Here is an 18,032-nt window from a genome sequence, read left to right on the forward strand (position 1 = left end):
TTTTTGACAGCTACCCCGAAGATGCTACCAAAAAAGACACCAAAACAGCGGAACGACTCGACGTTCGATGAATCCACAGTAATTCAAATTGCTCAAGAGCATGTATTGGGCAATGAAAACAATAAGAGACGCCTTATAACTCTTCTCTGTGACGCCTTTCAGAAGGAGGGAGTAGAAGTGGCTGTTGCCGAAGAAGATGCTGATCGAGAGATCGTCATGATGGAGTATCAAAAAGAGCAGATGCCGATCGGGTCGTCATAGTAGGAGAAGATGTCGACCTGCTCGTTCTTTTCAATGGTTTAGGCGCTGAAGAGACAAACGTCTATCTTCAGAAGAGCACGAAGGGTGAAGCAGGTTGCTGTCACTACTCTACGACCTCCTACAACAACCAGGACTCCCGACAATTACCAGGAATGGTACTATTTACCCACGCGTTTGCCGGGTGTGATACCACCTCAGCACCGTTTGGCCAAGGAAAGACCAAAATCAGCACACTCTGAGCAAGAGTGAACCACTTGCTGAGCAAGTGGAGGTCTTCCTTCGGCCAGACTCTACCCCACAAGCGTGAGTGAAGCAGGCATCAAGTGCTTTGTGGCTCTATATGGGGGTGACATCGCGAGGGATACTTTGGATTTCCTGAGGTATAAGACGTTTGTCACTTCAACAAACATAAACCTCGCCCGTTTGCCACCGACGGAAGATGCTGCAGGCCACCATGCAGCAAGGTGCTACCTTCAAGTGCAGAAGTGGTGGGGAGTCAACTTGAATACCACTGAATGGGGGTGGAAGCTGTCTTCTCAAGGACTCACCCCCATCCCCACCACGATGGATCCCGCACCTCCTGCCCTTTTGCGAACAATTTCATGTAAATGCAAGAAAGGATGCTCTGGGAGCTGCTCGTGTAGAAAGGCTGGGCTCCACTGCTCAGTCCTCTGTCAGTCATGCGGTGGCAAATTTTGCATTAACGTCCCGGATGTGGAGCTGAAATGCTCGGACGATGAAGATGACCCGACTACAGACTGGGCGCCTCTCCCAGCTAAGATAAAAAGAAAGACATGATTTGGCAACCAAGACACAATACCTACATGATTTATATTAGTTTTATTTTTTGTGTACATGTAATTTGTCCTTATAGTAGGTACCATGATGTTTGTACAAGCATTTTGGTATGTAGGTATATAAAACAATGTTTGAAGATGACGTAATTCCCGATAGATGTAATATCTTTTATTTTTTTCATCAAAAATGTGTTAACTGTTTGATAAATAAAACCATAAAAAGACGTGAGAACAGTTTATTTGCATTTCACCCAAAATCCACATATGACTGTTTTTGGTTATCTGCCATTTTTGAGAGAACCGTTTAGTCTACAGATATTAATCTAGTCTCAAATGAAAGCTTATTAAATTTACAAATACTTTATTTCCTATAATATTTGACGTGGGATGCGTATTTTAGAAATTATTTTACAAAATAAGTGACCATTTCGAAAAAATTTCACTTTTTGGAAAAAATTGCCTATTTTTGAAGAACTGTATCTTGAAAACTAATGGCTGTGTATGGCTTGCTTTGGTCTCAAATTATAGAAAATTTAGTCTACTTTAAAAGTGTGTATACCAACTACACCGGTCAGACCCTTCCTTTACTGAGATATTGAGCAAAAACTGAAAAAAATCCGAAAATTTCCTGGTTTTTTACGTCCACCGCCGCTCGCACAGCACTTTCGAAGTTGCAAATTTTTTTTTTTAATACTGGTTTAAGTCCTAACAACATATAAAAAATTCAGAATGACTGGACCTTTTGCAAGCACAACCCCCTTTTCATGTTTAACTTGACTGGACTACTGGTGAAAGACCTTATTATTCAGGTTCTAAACATTGAAATTGCTTTTGCCGTAAAAATAAAGTTGGGTAAGCAGTAATTGTTGATTGAGGTAATAGTACATATTGAATTATTTGGCGTGTTGGAATTAAGCCGAAATAGCTCAGTGGTTCAGAGCACCTGACCGGACATCAGAATGTACGGGTTCAATTCCGTTGGCATAATTTATTTTTACTCGGGAGATATTTTCAATTTGTATTGATGTATTGATATTTCAGGCGACTAATTATTGCCTATAATTCTGAATAGCCAAGTTCGCAAACTTCCTCTTCTCCATCTAATTCCCCTCCCCATTCCCTTCAACCTCAAAGCAAACCTCATTGGAGATGCCCTGGTTCTAATCTGGACAGTTGGGGGTAGCGTGCTGTCGTGGCGAAGGAATGGTTCCTCCGAAACCAGTCGGCAATTAAATTGTGTTCTTTAATTTTTTCTAAATTTTATATAGGTATATATATATAGACCGTTTTATACAGGCGACTACTAAGAAATAAATTCCAGATGAAAATAAAATACGAAATTTGAGCGTAGTGCAATGCACGCGAGTTTTTTCGTACCGTTGTGCTGATAGGATCGTAGGCGCCTAAATCTGGAGTTAACAACCTTTGACACTCGGGCTTTATGTTTTTACAAGAAACTCAATTCAAACAGAATTCAGAACGATACTCATAATCTAATATGTTTTCTCTAAAGTGCGCTTGGGCAGTGAACCCCTATTAAGAATGTGATATTATGCGATCAACTTGCATTATAATTATATTCGCGTGCTATTAAAATTCTGATTTTAAAATCGACGCGACCGAATAATACGGTTAAAGAGAAAACCGATATTCCTATGCTGTGCGTTATAGAATCAGCACAAAATACTTATTACAAAATAAACAACACAATCCCCCTGACGGTGAAATCATATAACCTACGCCAAATTAAGACTATCTTTATGCGGCGCGATATAGAATAATTGATGCCACGCAATCTCCGGAATTCGACGTGTGTCACCGAGATAGGCCGAGCCTTCACTGCACGCACCGGCAACTGAAGTTTGCAGTACCTACATAGATACATTAATAGAATCCAATAATATAGACCTAAAACTGAGAATACTCCTCATCAAGACCTATGTATGGAGTATCTTGATGTACGGCTGCGAAACATGGTGCCTATCCGAAAGAGATAAACGGAGACTAGAGGCTTTTGAGATGTGGTCCTATAGAAGACTGTTAGGAATTTCCTGGAGAGACCATGTTACAAATGAGGAGGTTCTCCAAAGAATCGAAGGAGGAAGGCACCTGCTCAGGACCTTGTCCGAAAGGCGTGCAAGATGGATCGGCCATGTTATACGACAAGAAGGCCTCTTGCATGTCATAATAGAGGGTATGACCGAGGGGACCAACTCTAGGGGATGCCCACGCCGAGAGTACCTGGAGGACCTGCTGGTGGACGTGCGCTGCTCATCATATGCAGAAGTCAAAAGAGCCGCACAAGACAGGGAAGAATGGAAGAGGAGATTAGATAAAATTGCTGCAAACCAATCCCAGGATTGAAACCAGAGAGAGAGACATAGATGCAAGTTACATAATTTTTATTTAGTAAATGGTAAATTTTATTTGCATTTCTCCAACCGTTTGCTTTTAATGGCATTTGTAAATCTACTAGTAATTTGTCTTAATTGTCTTTAAGTCGCTAGGAATGCAATATTGTCTTGCGATTTCTCTTTTTTGATTTCGGCCTTCTCCTAAAAAGCAGTTCCATTTATTAATCCTTCAGTTTTCTTTTAGTTATTCCTAATATTGTACAATGGCAAAATAAAGTATTGTTTTCATAAAAAAAAGATATCCCAAGTTGGTGTGAAAAGAGGCTTGAAATTAAAAATGACTGAAATCCATAAAATTTCATAAAATAGATATACGAATATAATATCTTCTCATGATATTCTGAACCCTCAGACTTTATTGGGAAATGGATAGCAATCTCGTTTTTAACAGGGTTTCAATAAATCATCCAAACTCATTTTTCTCCTTGTAATTTGAAGTAAAACAAATTTAGTCATCCCAGCAGTAAAATGACATTTAACCGTTAACCAATATTTTATCTTTTTGCCACAAGTGCGCGCTTAACAAACCTACCCCGTTTCTGGGAAATAGCACAATCTAATTGGATTTTTTATTATTTATATTGACTACTGTTCATAAACTGATTATAGATATCAATGTTTACGTGAAAACCACACCTATTTATTACAGTTAACATTTACGAATATATTATTTCGCAAAGGTTACAAGATTGCAATGTTTTCTCATTAACCGAAGTGACTTGTCTATCATTTATAGGTCACATTGATTTTTTTGTCGTCCTATTCGTGTCACCTATTGCAAAATGTCAATCAATGATAGTAGGTTGTCTCTTAAAACAAAATTTCATGTATTTACAAATGTATCGTATTAATTAGAGCAAGCTGAAGAAAGAACTTTTCGATTTTTTGTAAAATAATATTTATTGTTAATAATAATATTTGCGACCGGCCGAAAAGCCTGTGACATCACAGATAAGGAGCGGAGTCCTGCAGCACTGCCATTGGAATTATGAATTTTATTACCTGTGACGTCACTAGACACAAATTATTATAAGCAATAATTAGTCGCCTGAAATATCCATACAAATTGAAAATATCTCCCGAGTAAAAATAAAGGCCGCCGACGGGAATTGAACCCGCACCTTTTGATGTCCGGTCAGGTGCTCTGGACCACTGATCTACGTCGGCTTATTCCCAACCCGCCAAATAAGTCTATATGTACTAGTACTTCAATAAAAAATTACTGCTTATTATATTTGTTTGACATGTAAACAACCAACTTTATTTTTGTAGGAAAGGCTTTGTTAGTGCTAAATTTCTTACTAGATGGCGTCGAGACATATTATATCTACATTTGTTGGTGAAATATTTTGACTTTACCTTGTCTTATTAAAAAAAATAGTCACGTGACACCCTTGCCTACATTTTACAAATTTTATTTTAAATGCTCATAACTTTATAATTTTTGGAGAAATAATGATAATAATAAAAAAAATTAATGACAACCCTTTATATTACTTTATACTTTGATACAAAAAAGTTAACTTGATATAGAAATGAATGAGTAATGGCACTTTGTTCAGCTCAATACAGGCCTTCCATTGGGATTACCAATTTGGAAGCTGAACTAACAAAGAGGTAAAAACGTTCAGTATCGCCCTAATGAAAGACCTCCATTCAGAATTGAAACATTGCTTTTAATGGTTGTAGTCACGTCTGGATCTTAACGCCCGTGTAAGAGCCTTCTTTCCCCCACTCCCTCCAGCCTTACATTATAATTGGGGATGCCGTAGTCCCACTGGCTCCGAACATTTGGGGACAGTTGTTGTGAGGTATTTAAAATTTAAAAAAAACCTTTTTTTTAAATATAAGAGAATAAATGAAAATTTAAATCAACCCAAAGATTTTCGACCCCTTAGAATATTTGGCCGTATTCCAATCATTTCTGTCCACAAAATTCACAATCCTAGGGACTCTATATTTTTATGCCTATTTATATAATTTATACGACCTACATGCAGAAGGTATGTTTAGATTATTGATAGAAGTGTGTAGTGGGAGTATCCGTTTACCCGAAGTAAGCTCAATTTCATATCACTTTTTCTGAAATTGATCAAATATTCATTTTCAGCTACAACATCAATAATATCATATTTTTCAAACTTACCACTCCTCTCTGAATATTCACGGACCGCCACTGTATGTTAATTATCTTTGTCAAAATTGGAATTTTAACCTCCCATGATTTTTACTTTTCTGCGCTAGTGTTTTAATCATTATTGTTATAACCCTTGATAATAATAATAAATATAATTTAAAATCTATTACATACATATTTAAAATACGTTTTTTATTACTTTTTAAACTTTTCTTGTTACAAGTTTTTTTTGTAAAGTGCCTATGAAATGTTTTTTAAAAACTGTACAAGTCAGCCTATTAGTATTAGTTTGACGAACTTCGCGGCAAAGTGACAAGGACCCGAAGTTATCCGTTAACCCTTTCAGCCCACATGCTTCACATGAACTTTGTGATTTTTTTTACCGTAACGGTAGTGATTTAGAAAAACCATGTTTTCGTTTTTTATAGCTTGTGGTCTTTTCTGTGGCGTCTATTTTTTCCACTCAGTTGTAATCCTTATTCCCGCCACAACAACGATAAATATTTTGACATCTGCTGATTGTGAGTTTCATAGAATTTCTGCCGTCATTGATTACTTCATTTAAGGTGTGATATCAATATTTCATACTCGAATTACAAATATTTTAACGCATTAAGATGACGTGTTCTATAATAATAACATCAGTTCAATTCACTGATCACAGTAATTTTTCAGAATATTGTAAATGAATTTCAATGTTCATTCAAATTAACACTGGTAGTGACGGACATGTATCGCGAATTCTTAAAGATTTATTATCCTTGATTATTTCTTTATTTCTGGATGAATTTTAGTTAAAATGTTATTTGTGTGTACCTTAGAGATTATCACTTCATTGTAAATGTGCATTTTTGACATGAAACAGTTATTTGTATTACTTTTTTGTTATGTTTATTTTACCTTTCTATTTAAAAAATACCCTCTGACGCCCAATGTTAATCCAAATTAACATATAAAAATTTCTAAAAAAAAAAAAATTAAATATTAAATATTTACATATTTTATATATGTGGAAACAATAATGCGGGTGCGAAAGGGTTAAAACGGTATTAACCCTAGATAACTAATCGCTCGTCGAGGCGACGACGCGCTACTCGGCGAAATTCGAAATCACCTACTTCCCCCCGCTCCCCGACCTTGACTCTTTTATTACCTTCCTAATTTGAGTAAACAGTGCAGCACGTGACGGGATTGTGGCCACACGCATACTAGGACGTGCCCTATGACCATCTCGTCGTCCGCTGGACGAAACTTTAGTTATAAAAACAATTTTTATACGTCAAACGTGCCAACAATTTGCTACCTGTGTCAATCTAAGGCCCAGAGGATGACCAAACACCGTTGCACCAGATGTAGAAAGGCTATTTGTGGTCCACATAATGTAGACATGTGTGGTCGCTGTGTAGACTGATATTTTGATATTAATTTGTTCATTACAAACCTTACTTTTGTGCCATGTAACAAGTTCCTATCTTAATTAAATATTTTTGATTTATTTCTAGTGTTTTATTGCGTAGTCCACTCGACGAAAGTGTAGTTACAATGAAACAATGAAAACAGTTTAGTTATCTAGGGTTAAAAAATGCCAAGTCTTTGGTCTGTGAAAAGTCGTTTATATTCTTACCTCTTCCTATTGATTTTCTCGTACCTTATACCGTGCGACACAGTCGTTGGTATTCATGGAAGGAAAATGAGTAATTCTTTTGTCGATATCCGCCCTTTCAATATAGTGAATTTCGATGTTTTCCTTGTTGGTATGACGCTGAAGTCCTTTTCAAATATCATCATTTAGGCGAGGACTCACGTAGGAACCCTGTGACCACCCGCGAACCGCACAACGCCTAAAATATTATTATCGTTGTAATATTTAATTAAGTAATAAACCTCTATATATAGACCGTGCCATGTTTTCTTCATTATTGGTACTTACCTTGCCGTATCTGACTGCAGCTGATTAATTTATTATTTATTATATTCGGTTTGACTCTTATCTTATTTTAAATTCCCGTTGAATCAATGATGAATAGGTATTATTTTAGTTTTTATTTTAAGTTAAAAGAATATACATATTTCACTTTCTTAACTTAAAAATACGCATTAAAAAAATCTAAATATTATTGTTTACTACCCAACATAGATATTATTGTTTACTACCAAACATAGATATTATTGTTTACTACCTAACATAGATATTATTGTTTACTACCCAACATAGATATTATTGTTAACTACCTAACATAGATATTATTGTTTACTACCTAACATAGATATTTTTGTTTACTACCTAACATAGATAAGTACGTTTAAGAATAATTGAATTGTTTAAAAGTTTTTATATGACTTTATTCTGTATTATTTGTAGGTCGTTTAACCGCTCCAGCGTTTGAGGGTCATATATGACCGATCGTCCATATTTTACAAAAGTTTTTGTATGTCTAAATTCTGTATTATTTGTAGGTCATTTAACCCCTCCAGCGTTTTAATCCTTCCAGCGTCATATATGACCGGACGTCCATATTTTACAAAAGTTTTTAAATTACTTTATTCTGTATTATTTGTAGGTAATAATTCGAAATCGAAACTTTAATGTCTTTGTACAATGTGTTACAAAACACTATTTTACGGTTGCGAAGGCTATATATGTAAAACGCCGATAAAGTCATTTATGTTCTGAATGGTTGTCCTTTACCACGGTTATAAAGAGAGTATATTCTGTGATATTTTGAGCTATGCAACATGGATGGCTCTAGTGCTACTGCTCATATAGTTTATAGAGTTCTACACGAGATGTGACGAGATAACTCCAGTCACTCGAGTGTATAGGTTTGCCCCTCCATGTTCAGAACCGAGGTAGACTAGCAGTTAGGTTTCTAACAGAGAGATTTTGAAAGCCTTATAGAGAAGACGTTCTCCTCCAGGCAGTCCTATACACTCGTTCCTGATTGTAAGAGTTTTTAGTTTAAATAAAGACTGTGAAGACTGTGTAATTATTAACAAGATCCAGTCGCAACATCTTCCACGTGCATGTTCTATTTTTCTCCTCGATATATATCATTTATTATTACGGATTGCATTATTTACACTTGCCGAGTTATTTGTATTTATTTGATGCATGCCAGCCTCCCAAATCCCATCTGCTCTCATCCCAAAGGTCGAGGCAATATATTCTGATAATGGCGACAGCGCCTCCCACGAGGTGACACGTTCGTTTTTTCCTCAACTCCATAAAGTAATTCGGTGAAACTTTGTTCCAACTTTTAAGCACTCTAACCTCTTTCTTTTAAAACACCATTTTAAGCTCACGAGAATTTTTGAGTGTGTGTTCCTCTTTATAACGTTCCCTTTTCTCAACTTTTGGAAAACTTTTCGGCTGGAATCCGGGGATTTGACTTGACATGTGTTACTAATATTCTTAACAACAAATTATACCTAACTAGTTATTCTCTTGCCATAATTTACTTTATTTGAGAAACAAACAGTTTTATACATATAATGTTACGTTTCTACTGGGTTGCGTAAACCAGTGAAGTTTCCGCATAAATACATTTGTACCAAAAAATATAAATAAATGATGAAAGAAAAACATCATTTTGATAATGAAATTGAGAGGAAAGGAACTAATAAAAAACAAATAAAAAATATACGCATACTTAGTAGATAGCATAAAATTAAATTTCTCACTAATATTATAAATGCGGAAGCGTGTTTGTTTGTTTGTTTGTCCTTCTGTCGCAACGGAACGATCGATCAAGGTGATTTTTTTTGCATGGGGATAGTTGGGGACTGGGAAGTGCCATATGCTACTTTATCCCGGAAAAAAATCTCTGTACAGGAATTTCTTCCTAATACCACGCGAGCGAAGCCTCATAAAATATTGTACACAATATTATGATAAAATAAAACAAAACAACATTATGAAAATCAGTAAAATAACTTGAAGATCTTATAGCGCAAATGTATATGCAGTATTAATTCAATTCAGTGTTTTTCATTTTAAAAACATTATAAAATTGTTAATTTTAATGCGTTCTTAAAATACATTTGGTATTAAAAATTCTTACATTAATATAAACAGTGGGTATATCGACTATACCTACTAGTAATAATAGATCTTGCCTTTTAAAGGCAGCTTCATTGATGCTAAAAATGTCCATATCCGAATTGATAACACACAGCAGCAGCAGCGGGTAGGGAGTTCATAATTAATAATAATAATTGGATGACTTGTATAGCGCCGTTTTTGTGCAAAATCACCTCAAGGGCTCTGTACAAACTTATAGTACATTTCTACAGTGATCTATGTTATAACTTAACTATTTATGGAGATAATATACAGTACAATACTTACCTGGTAGGTCACTTGAGATTAACACTTAATTAACATTATGTTTACTAGCGAAATTTATATACAGGATTTAGGACATAATTGGAAAATTGAATATAACTGGACTTTCTTTTAGAAATGGTATATTTAATTTCAGGGTACGACAGCTTAAAAAGGTAAGTTTTTAGTTTAGACCTGAATTCTGTTGGACTTGTTATGGATCTTAGTTCCGGAGGGAGTTTATTCCAAGCCTTCGGCCCAGATACTCCGAAAGCGCGATCACCAAACTTATAATAATAAATAATAATACTTGGATGACTTGTATAGCGCCGTTTTTGTGCAAAAACACCTCAAGGGCTTAGTATTTGGCTTGCGCTTAGGTTCCATCAGTCTGCCTACAGCTGACCTTAACCTTGTGATTTTTTCTAATATATATTTCGTGCATGTTCTTCTGAAAATTTAGTATCGTGTAGAGTTATTTTTTAATTATTTTTAAGAAAATTGGCGACCATGTCCAACAACTTTTTGCGTTCAAAGTAACGCCACTTTTGCCAAAGTATCGCCATTTTTCCACGCATTCAGTGACGTAACCTGGCCGTCTGTTAAGTGTTGTGATCTCCTGTCTAGTCTCCAGTCTATATTATTATCTGTTATTGTAGATTGTACCTAACCTAGTGGTCCATCGCAGTGGCCCAGTGTGGTGACTGCTGCGTGGGGGGTTTCTTCAGAAATAGGACGTTGACCACAATATTATACCCAGCTGTGCAATTAATACCTTGCTGGGTATACTTTTGAACTAGTCCCTTTACATTTTTTATTACTAAAGTCCTTAATATTATTAAAAGGTTTTCTGGATGTCGAGAATGTCAGAAAGATAAATGTATTGGTTCCTCTGATTATGACTTATATGAGATTTACACGATGCTTTATTCGTCCATTTTCGTTTGGGCATGTGGACCGAATGAACACATATATGAAACAAACAGCTTTTACATAATATACAATGATAAATATACAAGTTAACTGAAGTCAAGCCACAGAAGTTTCTTATGCTAAAGTTCATTGGAAATTAAGTTTTAATATTTTAAAATTAATTTTGTGTTAAAGGAAGGGGAGAGGAAGAGGATAGGAGATGCTCCCGATACATTCCACACTCTCATATTAATAATCGATCGTACGCATTACTTCATATCTATATTTCTTTAGGTTATTACCAAAAATGTCAATGCTGTAAAATTATGTATTATATTGTGCACATATACGAGGATTTGGGGAATTTTTTCGAATATTTGTTCTACACGAGGGTAAATAAAATAAATCAGATTCTCAGACGTCGAAAATGATCATGTCTTCCTTCTCCAGATCTTTCAAAGCAGACCACTTGTGTTGTGAACTAAGATCACATTTTTTTCTTCTCCAATATTTCCAAATCAATACAAAGACGTTGAAATTTAGAGCTCCATGTCTCCTTTTGTCAATGCCAAAAGGGGAAAATTTCAAGTCAGTTATCGTAGCATTAAGATGATTTTTGACAAATTTTAAGGTCGTTCTGCTGTTTTTAAACTCCTGAAAGCTGCTGATATCTGCTACCCGTGGATATTTGTGCCAGAGCCGCACTCAAGGAGCCAAAGAGCCGCATGTGGCTCCGGAGCCGCACTTTGCCGACCACTGGCCTAGTACATACCACGTTGTTTATACTACACCTGTCTTTACAGCGATAGTAGTAAACTTTATCTGTGATTTATGACAAACAAACCATAAAGCGTGACTATTATTAACACTGAATACTGAACACATCGACGCTTGACAAGATGATTACCTCGCTACTAGCTTCATGTTGGTCTGTTATGCTCAGAGGCGGATTAACTGTTGAGAGCGCCCTAGGCAAGAAAAAAATTTGTCCCGAAAAAAAAAATTCATGGGGGGGGGGGGGGGTGGCTAGAGAATTGTTTAAAATTGATGTTTTTACGTGAAAATTATGTTTTTAACTTGACTCTGAAGTAGCCCGACCAGTCGCCTTTTAGATTTTTCATAACTTATGCTACTTATACATCCGCGAGCCGAACTGCCGAACTGAACCTCAACTTATTGGAAAGAAAGGAAGCAACCGCAAATGGCGCGAAACTTAACTTGCAGTCAAGGCGAAGCTTAGTGCCAAATTGGTGCATATTATGAAAACCAAAAATATGCTTTAGTTAAATTAAAGGTTTTCCTATCGATTCGCTTGAGTAGAATACAAATAAAAGAATATATTACTAAATAAAAAATATAAATGCGAACTACTAAAAAAAATTTTTTTTCAATAGAAATGTATGAACGCATTAAGGAAACAACTTTTAAAAAATACAGTTATATAGCTAAGATTATCTGTGACAGTTTCACTTGATTAACTTTTTTTTCTTTCTTATAAAATTATTTACAAAATAAGTAAAAGCCAGTTTTTGGCTTCAAATCGAACGTTTCTAGACTTCGTTTTTCAAGCGATTTTAATGCCTATTGCCTACGATATAAGGTATACCAAGAATATACACATTTTTGGCTTGTAGCTTCCTCTTAATTCGTTCCTTTCCCGTAATTCGTGGTACGGTTCGCAAATTAATGTATACGTACCCTTATATCAATCAAATTAAATTCTGCCATTTTCTGTTCCATTGAACATTATCGAATCTGTGACGTCATGATTCTCGTTAAGCAACTAAATCATTGTATAACTTCGTCATCGTTTGTGACGTCACTCACCTTTCATTCAAACTCGCAGAAATTCGTGTAATAAATTTGATGACGTCACTTCATAATATTTTTTTTTGATTTACGCAGATGATATTATGAAATTGAAAGAAGGGTAAATGCAGGTAACTCCATTAATGGAGGACTGAACGCAGTTGGCGCATAACAAAAAAAAAATACCAAAGAAGCAAAGCCAGCAGTCCATAATGGAGTGCTGGTACTTACCCTGATGTATGGAAGTGAGGCATAGAACTGGCAAAGAAAGGTTGAGAGTAGATTGAATGCTGTTGAAATGAGATCCCTGAGGCGTATGTGTGGTAAAACCATGTATGATCGTGTGAGAAATGTGGAGATCCGCAAAGAATGCAAGGCTGATGTAAGCGTAATGAGTAAGATTAAGAAAGGGACGCTTAGATGGTTTGGGCATGTAGAGCGAATGAGCGAAGATAGGAATGTAAGGAGGATATATGATGCAAATGCGAATGGTAGCAGAAGTCGGGGACGCCCGAGGAAGAGATGGCACGATCAAGTGAATCAGATACTCGAGTCGGGCCATGTCAAGAGAATAATAGAATAATATGTATGAGACGATGTATGAATGTAAATGTGGCAAGAAGTGTGTGCCAAGACCGATTTGTTTTGCGGTCCGTCCTCTCTGCCTACCCCTGCGGGGAAACGGTGTGATGATTAATGATTATAATGTTAGTTAGTTAACCTTTCTGCTAAATTTATTTAGCTGTATTCAGTAATAAACCACCGCTTTTGTTAAAAAGATAACTCCCTCCATAGTTTCTCGTGGTTTTACCTTTTGTTACAGGTTTCATAACTAGGTCATTTTTTATGATGTCATCAATGTATTTTCGTTATTTTATTACGAGACAATTTTTACCAAACTCGTTCTTTCTGCGCCACTCGTGCTTTACTTGTCGTAAGACTGTTATATTTTTCTTATAGGTGATGATATCTCTGTCGCGTTCCTTTGGTTAAATTTAAACTGTTGTTTTTCCCAAATTTGATAAATAATTAAATTGTTTCGCTACTATCCCAATTTTATTACATAACTAGCCCAGGTCCGCGAAAAATCACGGGATATTATAATTGTAGGATTTGTGAAGCTGAAAGTTGGCTTTTCCTCAAAACATTTCAAAAACGAACATTGTCAATTTTTGTGACGGCCGATAATTTAACCTTTCGAATGAACACAAAAAAAAATCTTTCAAATATTTAAACAAAAGAAATGCACATTACGAAAACATGAATTAATAATTAATTATTGAAATTGTTCCCACAGTCAGTTTCAATTTTGAAAATTCAAGTTTTAGAGTTCATTGAACCAGAGCCACCTACATAATCACAACCAAAATTACCACCAATTAAATTAACACCATCCGCCTGTTTTGATTTATGCAAGAAAAAAACATGGCCAAAAAGTGCCTTTTATTTTATTTTGTGGATGTTCAGGCATAAATATTTAATTTTTTCCGATCATTTTATAAATAACTTAATTTGCCACATTATACAATAAAATCATAACCGAAAATGGATTCGTAAGTAGGAGATTTTGAACTTTAAAGCAGTTTTCATAGGCTTTTTTACATTATTTTTTTCTGGGCTTATAAAAAGACTTATCTAAAAAATACTCGATCATTTCAAAGGGCAAGATGTATTCTACTCGCAGTATTTAATTAAAGCATCTGAAACATTTCTAGGCGACCAAATTCTCAAACCAAAAACACATGATTTTGCATTACTACGTATGGCATCGCCTTAAACTTGTTTTCTTCGCATGTTGGTAATTTCTCCCAAGTGTACATTGTCTCTAAAGATCAATTATATCCAAATTTTTAATCAGAAATCATGTATGTGTACCACCTACATTACCTTTTACATTATCTCCAGCAAGATGTCAAAAAATACGACAAATTGCTCTAATCGAGAGATCGTGACCGCTTTAAGTGCCAATTGGTCCAACATTTCTTTAATGATATTTTATTCGCCGTATATTTCTAATGAAAGATGATGAAACGTAATATTGCGTAATTTTTTCAGCTTGACTTCATAAAAATATCCCCATAACTTTACTGAACTTTTTCCCCACTGTACATTTCATGCATTTACTCTCAAACTAACTGGTGTGTTTCCTTCCAATCTAACTGACATATTTCCACATAATCTAACAGACTTTTTTTTTCTCGCGACATTACTGGCCTATTATTCCTCACAAAAATTATTATTCTTTCAGACAAAACATAATAAATCCTTATTCCCTAACTTAGCGGTATAGTATGTACATAATTAATTAGTGTGATCTATTTACTAATATTTTTTCATCTTCTTATAATTCTCTAACTTCTCCATCCTCTTCTTGCAACCCAAATTAGCTATACATCATTTTTCTTTTTTATATCATAGTAATGTATAGATTCTATGTCCGCAAACTGTAAAATTCACCCGCCATAACACAGGGTCATCCCTAGCATTGAGGGTGAAATATCACAAAAACCACATGTACCTACTCTCTAAATCATGTATCAATAAAATAAATAAATACAATTCAACTTTTTTCCTCACACTCTAACTAATGCGTTTTCTCAACCTATGTAACTGACCCATTTCCCCACAATCTTATTCACATGTTTGGTGTTTTGTATGAAGGGATTTAGTTAGTTTGTGACAAGAATTGACTTAGGGGGTATTTCACTATGTCGGGCTAAATATCTGACTAGCTATCCGTTGGATGGCTTTAAAGATCAGAATAACTTTGTTATTCAACGGCGACCGTTTCACCATTGTTTCCGAGCTTCCGGATAGATAACACTCGAAATAGTCTGGCAACATCGCAAAATGTTTGCAGTTACTCCATCTACTGCCACGGCTGTCATGCGTCACAGTCCGCACACCGCAAAGTGTGCATTTTTTTGGTTATGTTACGTTGATTATCAGGTCATTTTAGATAGATTCGTGTCGAATTAATACATTGTTTCTTATTTTGAACACAATCAAATAATTCAGGATGGATCATACAAGCATTCAAATTCATTCAACAAAATTCGACTCACTTCTCCGCTGTCAAACTCGGAATGTTTTGACGCCATCTTTGATTCGAGGAATAGCGCCTAACGTGAGGTTCGAGCACTGATTAGTCAAATCGAACTTTAACCCGAGCGTTAGCGTTATTCAGATATAGTGAAAACGAAAAAATGACTAATCCGCGGATTAGTGCTTAGTCAGAACATAATCAGAGATAGTGAAATACCCCCTAAGCCGCTCAAACAAAACACCAAAGACAATTTCCTCATAATCTGACTGACCCTTTTCCTCGCAATCTAACTTTAAATCAAAATCCTCACTATCTACCTGATTGTCTCTCAATGTAGATATATTTCCTCGCAATCTAACTGCCCCATTTCCTCAAAGTCTAACTGGCGTATTTCCCTTTTTGTTGCAGATTTTAGAACCTACCCACCTTTGCCCTCAACGGACTTCAGTCGGCACTCGCTGGTGAAGCCGAAAGTCTACCATGGAAGAGAAAAAAGACAGATCTCACACACCAGAGACGAGGTTAGTACCTAGACTTAGTTATTAGCAAGTTATTTATTATGATTTAAAAACTTTTAGTTACGACTGTTAAGTATCGATGTATTGTTGATAGCTCTCATTAGATTGTCTAGTCACTTTTAGACCTGATTCAATCTATAATCTCTGTTCGACTCCTTCAATCGAAAAACTCCCGTTGTGTTTTATTTATGGTAACGATAAAATTATTCAAAATAGAGACATTTTACATAAAACGTTTTGCACGGACAAATAATCTACAAATCGCTCCGCCTATTTTTCCAGTTCGTTTATATTATCTGTTCGAAGTTGAAACCTTAATTCGTGGCTTTGGGCTAAAAGCAAAATGGCCATTAAGTTTTTGCACGACTGTATATATTACAGGTAATCTGTTTTTCCTGATTTTATTGCCGTTATTTGCGGATTTATAGCCTTTTTACACTGAGATTGCCGTGCGATTGCCGTATGATCACCGTGCGATAACGGTCCGATTTTTATATGCCCCTTGTTACATTATTATTCACGACCGTCGTCCGATGGGTTTGCAGACACTAAGGACGGATGGTTTCTGAGAATTTGAACAATTCTTCAATTTTCAACGTTCATTTTCGGGTTCTGTGAAATTCCCATTCAAGTTCTACTATTATATCATTTTAGGCTAGCTACTTGACAAAACTGAAATAATAACAGAACTTGAAAAAATCTTTCATAGAACTTTGAAATTTGAAGAATGGTTCAAATTTCAACATTCATTTTCGGGTTCTGTGAAAGTCCTATTCTAGTTCTGTTATTGTATCATTATAGGCTAGTTACTTGGCAGAACTGAAATAATAATAGAAGTTGAAAAAATCTGTCACAGAACTTGAAAATTAACTTTGAAATTTGAAGAATTGTTCAAATTTCAACATTCTTTTTCGAGTTACGTGAAAGTCCTATTCAAATTCTGTTATTGTATAATTATAGGCCAGTTACTTGACAGAACTGAAATAATAACAGAACTTGAAAAGAACTTTCACAGAACTTGGCGGGATTGATGAGGTCCACATAGCGATGCCTAAGGCCCTAGACTGGCTTTCAGACCAGTGTCCTAAATGTCCCCCTCTGACCCCCCCCCCCCGAAACGAACTGTTAATTCAGTGGTACCTCGACATACGAGTTTAATTCGTTCCGCAACCTTGCTCTTATCTTGAATTACTCGTATATCGATGCAGATTTCCCCATACAAAACAATTAGACTACCATTAATCCGTTCCAACCCCCAAAATCTCACCCCAGTTATTTTTGTTACGTGGTTTTGAATAATAAAAACGTATTTATAAATGACAAATATTTATTGTACAAAAACAAAAAAGTGAATCTAAATAAATAAATTAGATATCCTTACTGTTCTTTGCCTTTTCGCTACATTTTTCGCGCTTTCACCTGTAGGCTGTTTAGAAAAAAACATGTCCAAGGAGAGGTTTGTTTCTTCCTCCCTCTCAGAATGTTCCGGAAATGAGTTAGGCAAGTGTATATACGGATTACATAAGGATTTGCGCGCGAAATATTTTCGCATTAAATTCGATTACAGATAAATTCGCCATTTCTAAATAAAATTCTGTTTTCAAAAGCAGATGAAAGACTCTTTTCAGATTTTAGTATTACAAATCGACATTTGCAATTAAAAATATTATATGTACATATGTTACCCCCATTAGTCCCGATTGTGACAGCCTACAGTAAAGCAGGGTAAAGCTCTCGACTAGCAAGCAAATTAATTTTATTTGAATAATTTGTGTTATTTCACAATTTATTAATTAAAAAGAATATATCAGTAT

At 35.5% G+C, this 18,032-nt stretch overlaps 1 protein-coding gene across 1 annotated transcript in view; it reads left to right on the forward strand.

Annotated features, from left to right (window-relative positions):
- Meltrin (disintegrin and metalloproteinase domain-containing protein meltrin) overlaps nucleotides 1-18,032 on the forward strand; it is a 219,648-nt gene that overhangs the window by 168,595 nt on the left and 33,021 nt on the right. The window contains exon 2 of the mRNA XM_089646892.1: nucleotides 16,109-16,221. Coding sequence (XP_089503018.1) covers nucleotides 16,109-16,221 — 113 coding nt within the window. The remainder of the gene's footprint in view (nucleotides 1-16,108; nucleotides 16,222-18,032) is intronic.

The sequence above is a fragment of the Hesperophylax consimilis genome, chromosome 25 (genome assembly GCF_061612785.1).
Source record: "Hesperophylax consimilis isolate HC1 chromosome 25, BYU_Hcon_1.0, whole genome shotgun sequence".
Taxonomy (NCBI): Eukaryota; Metazoa; Arthropoda; class Insecta; order Trichoptera; family Limnephilidae; genus Hesperophylax; species Hesperophylax consimilis.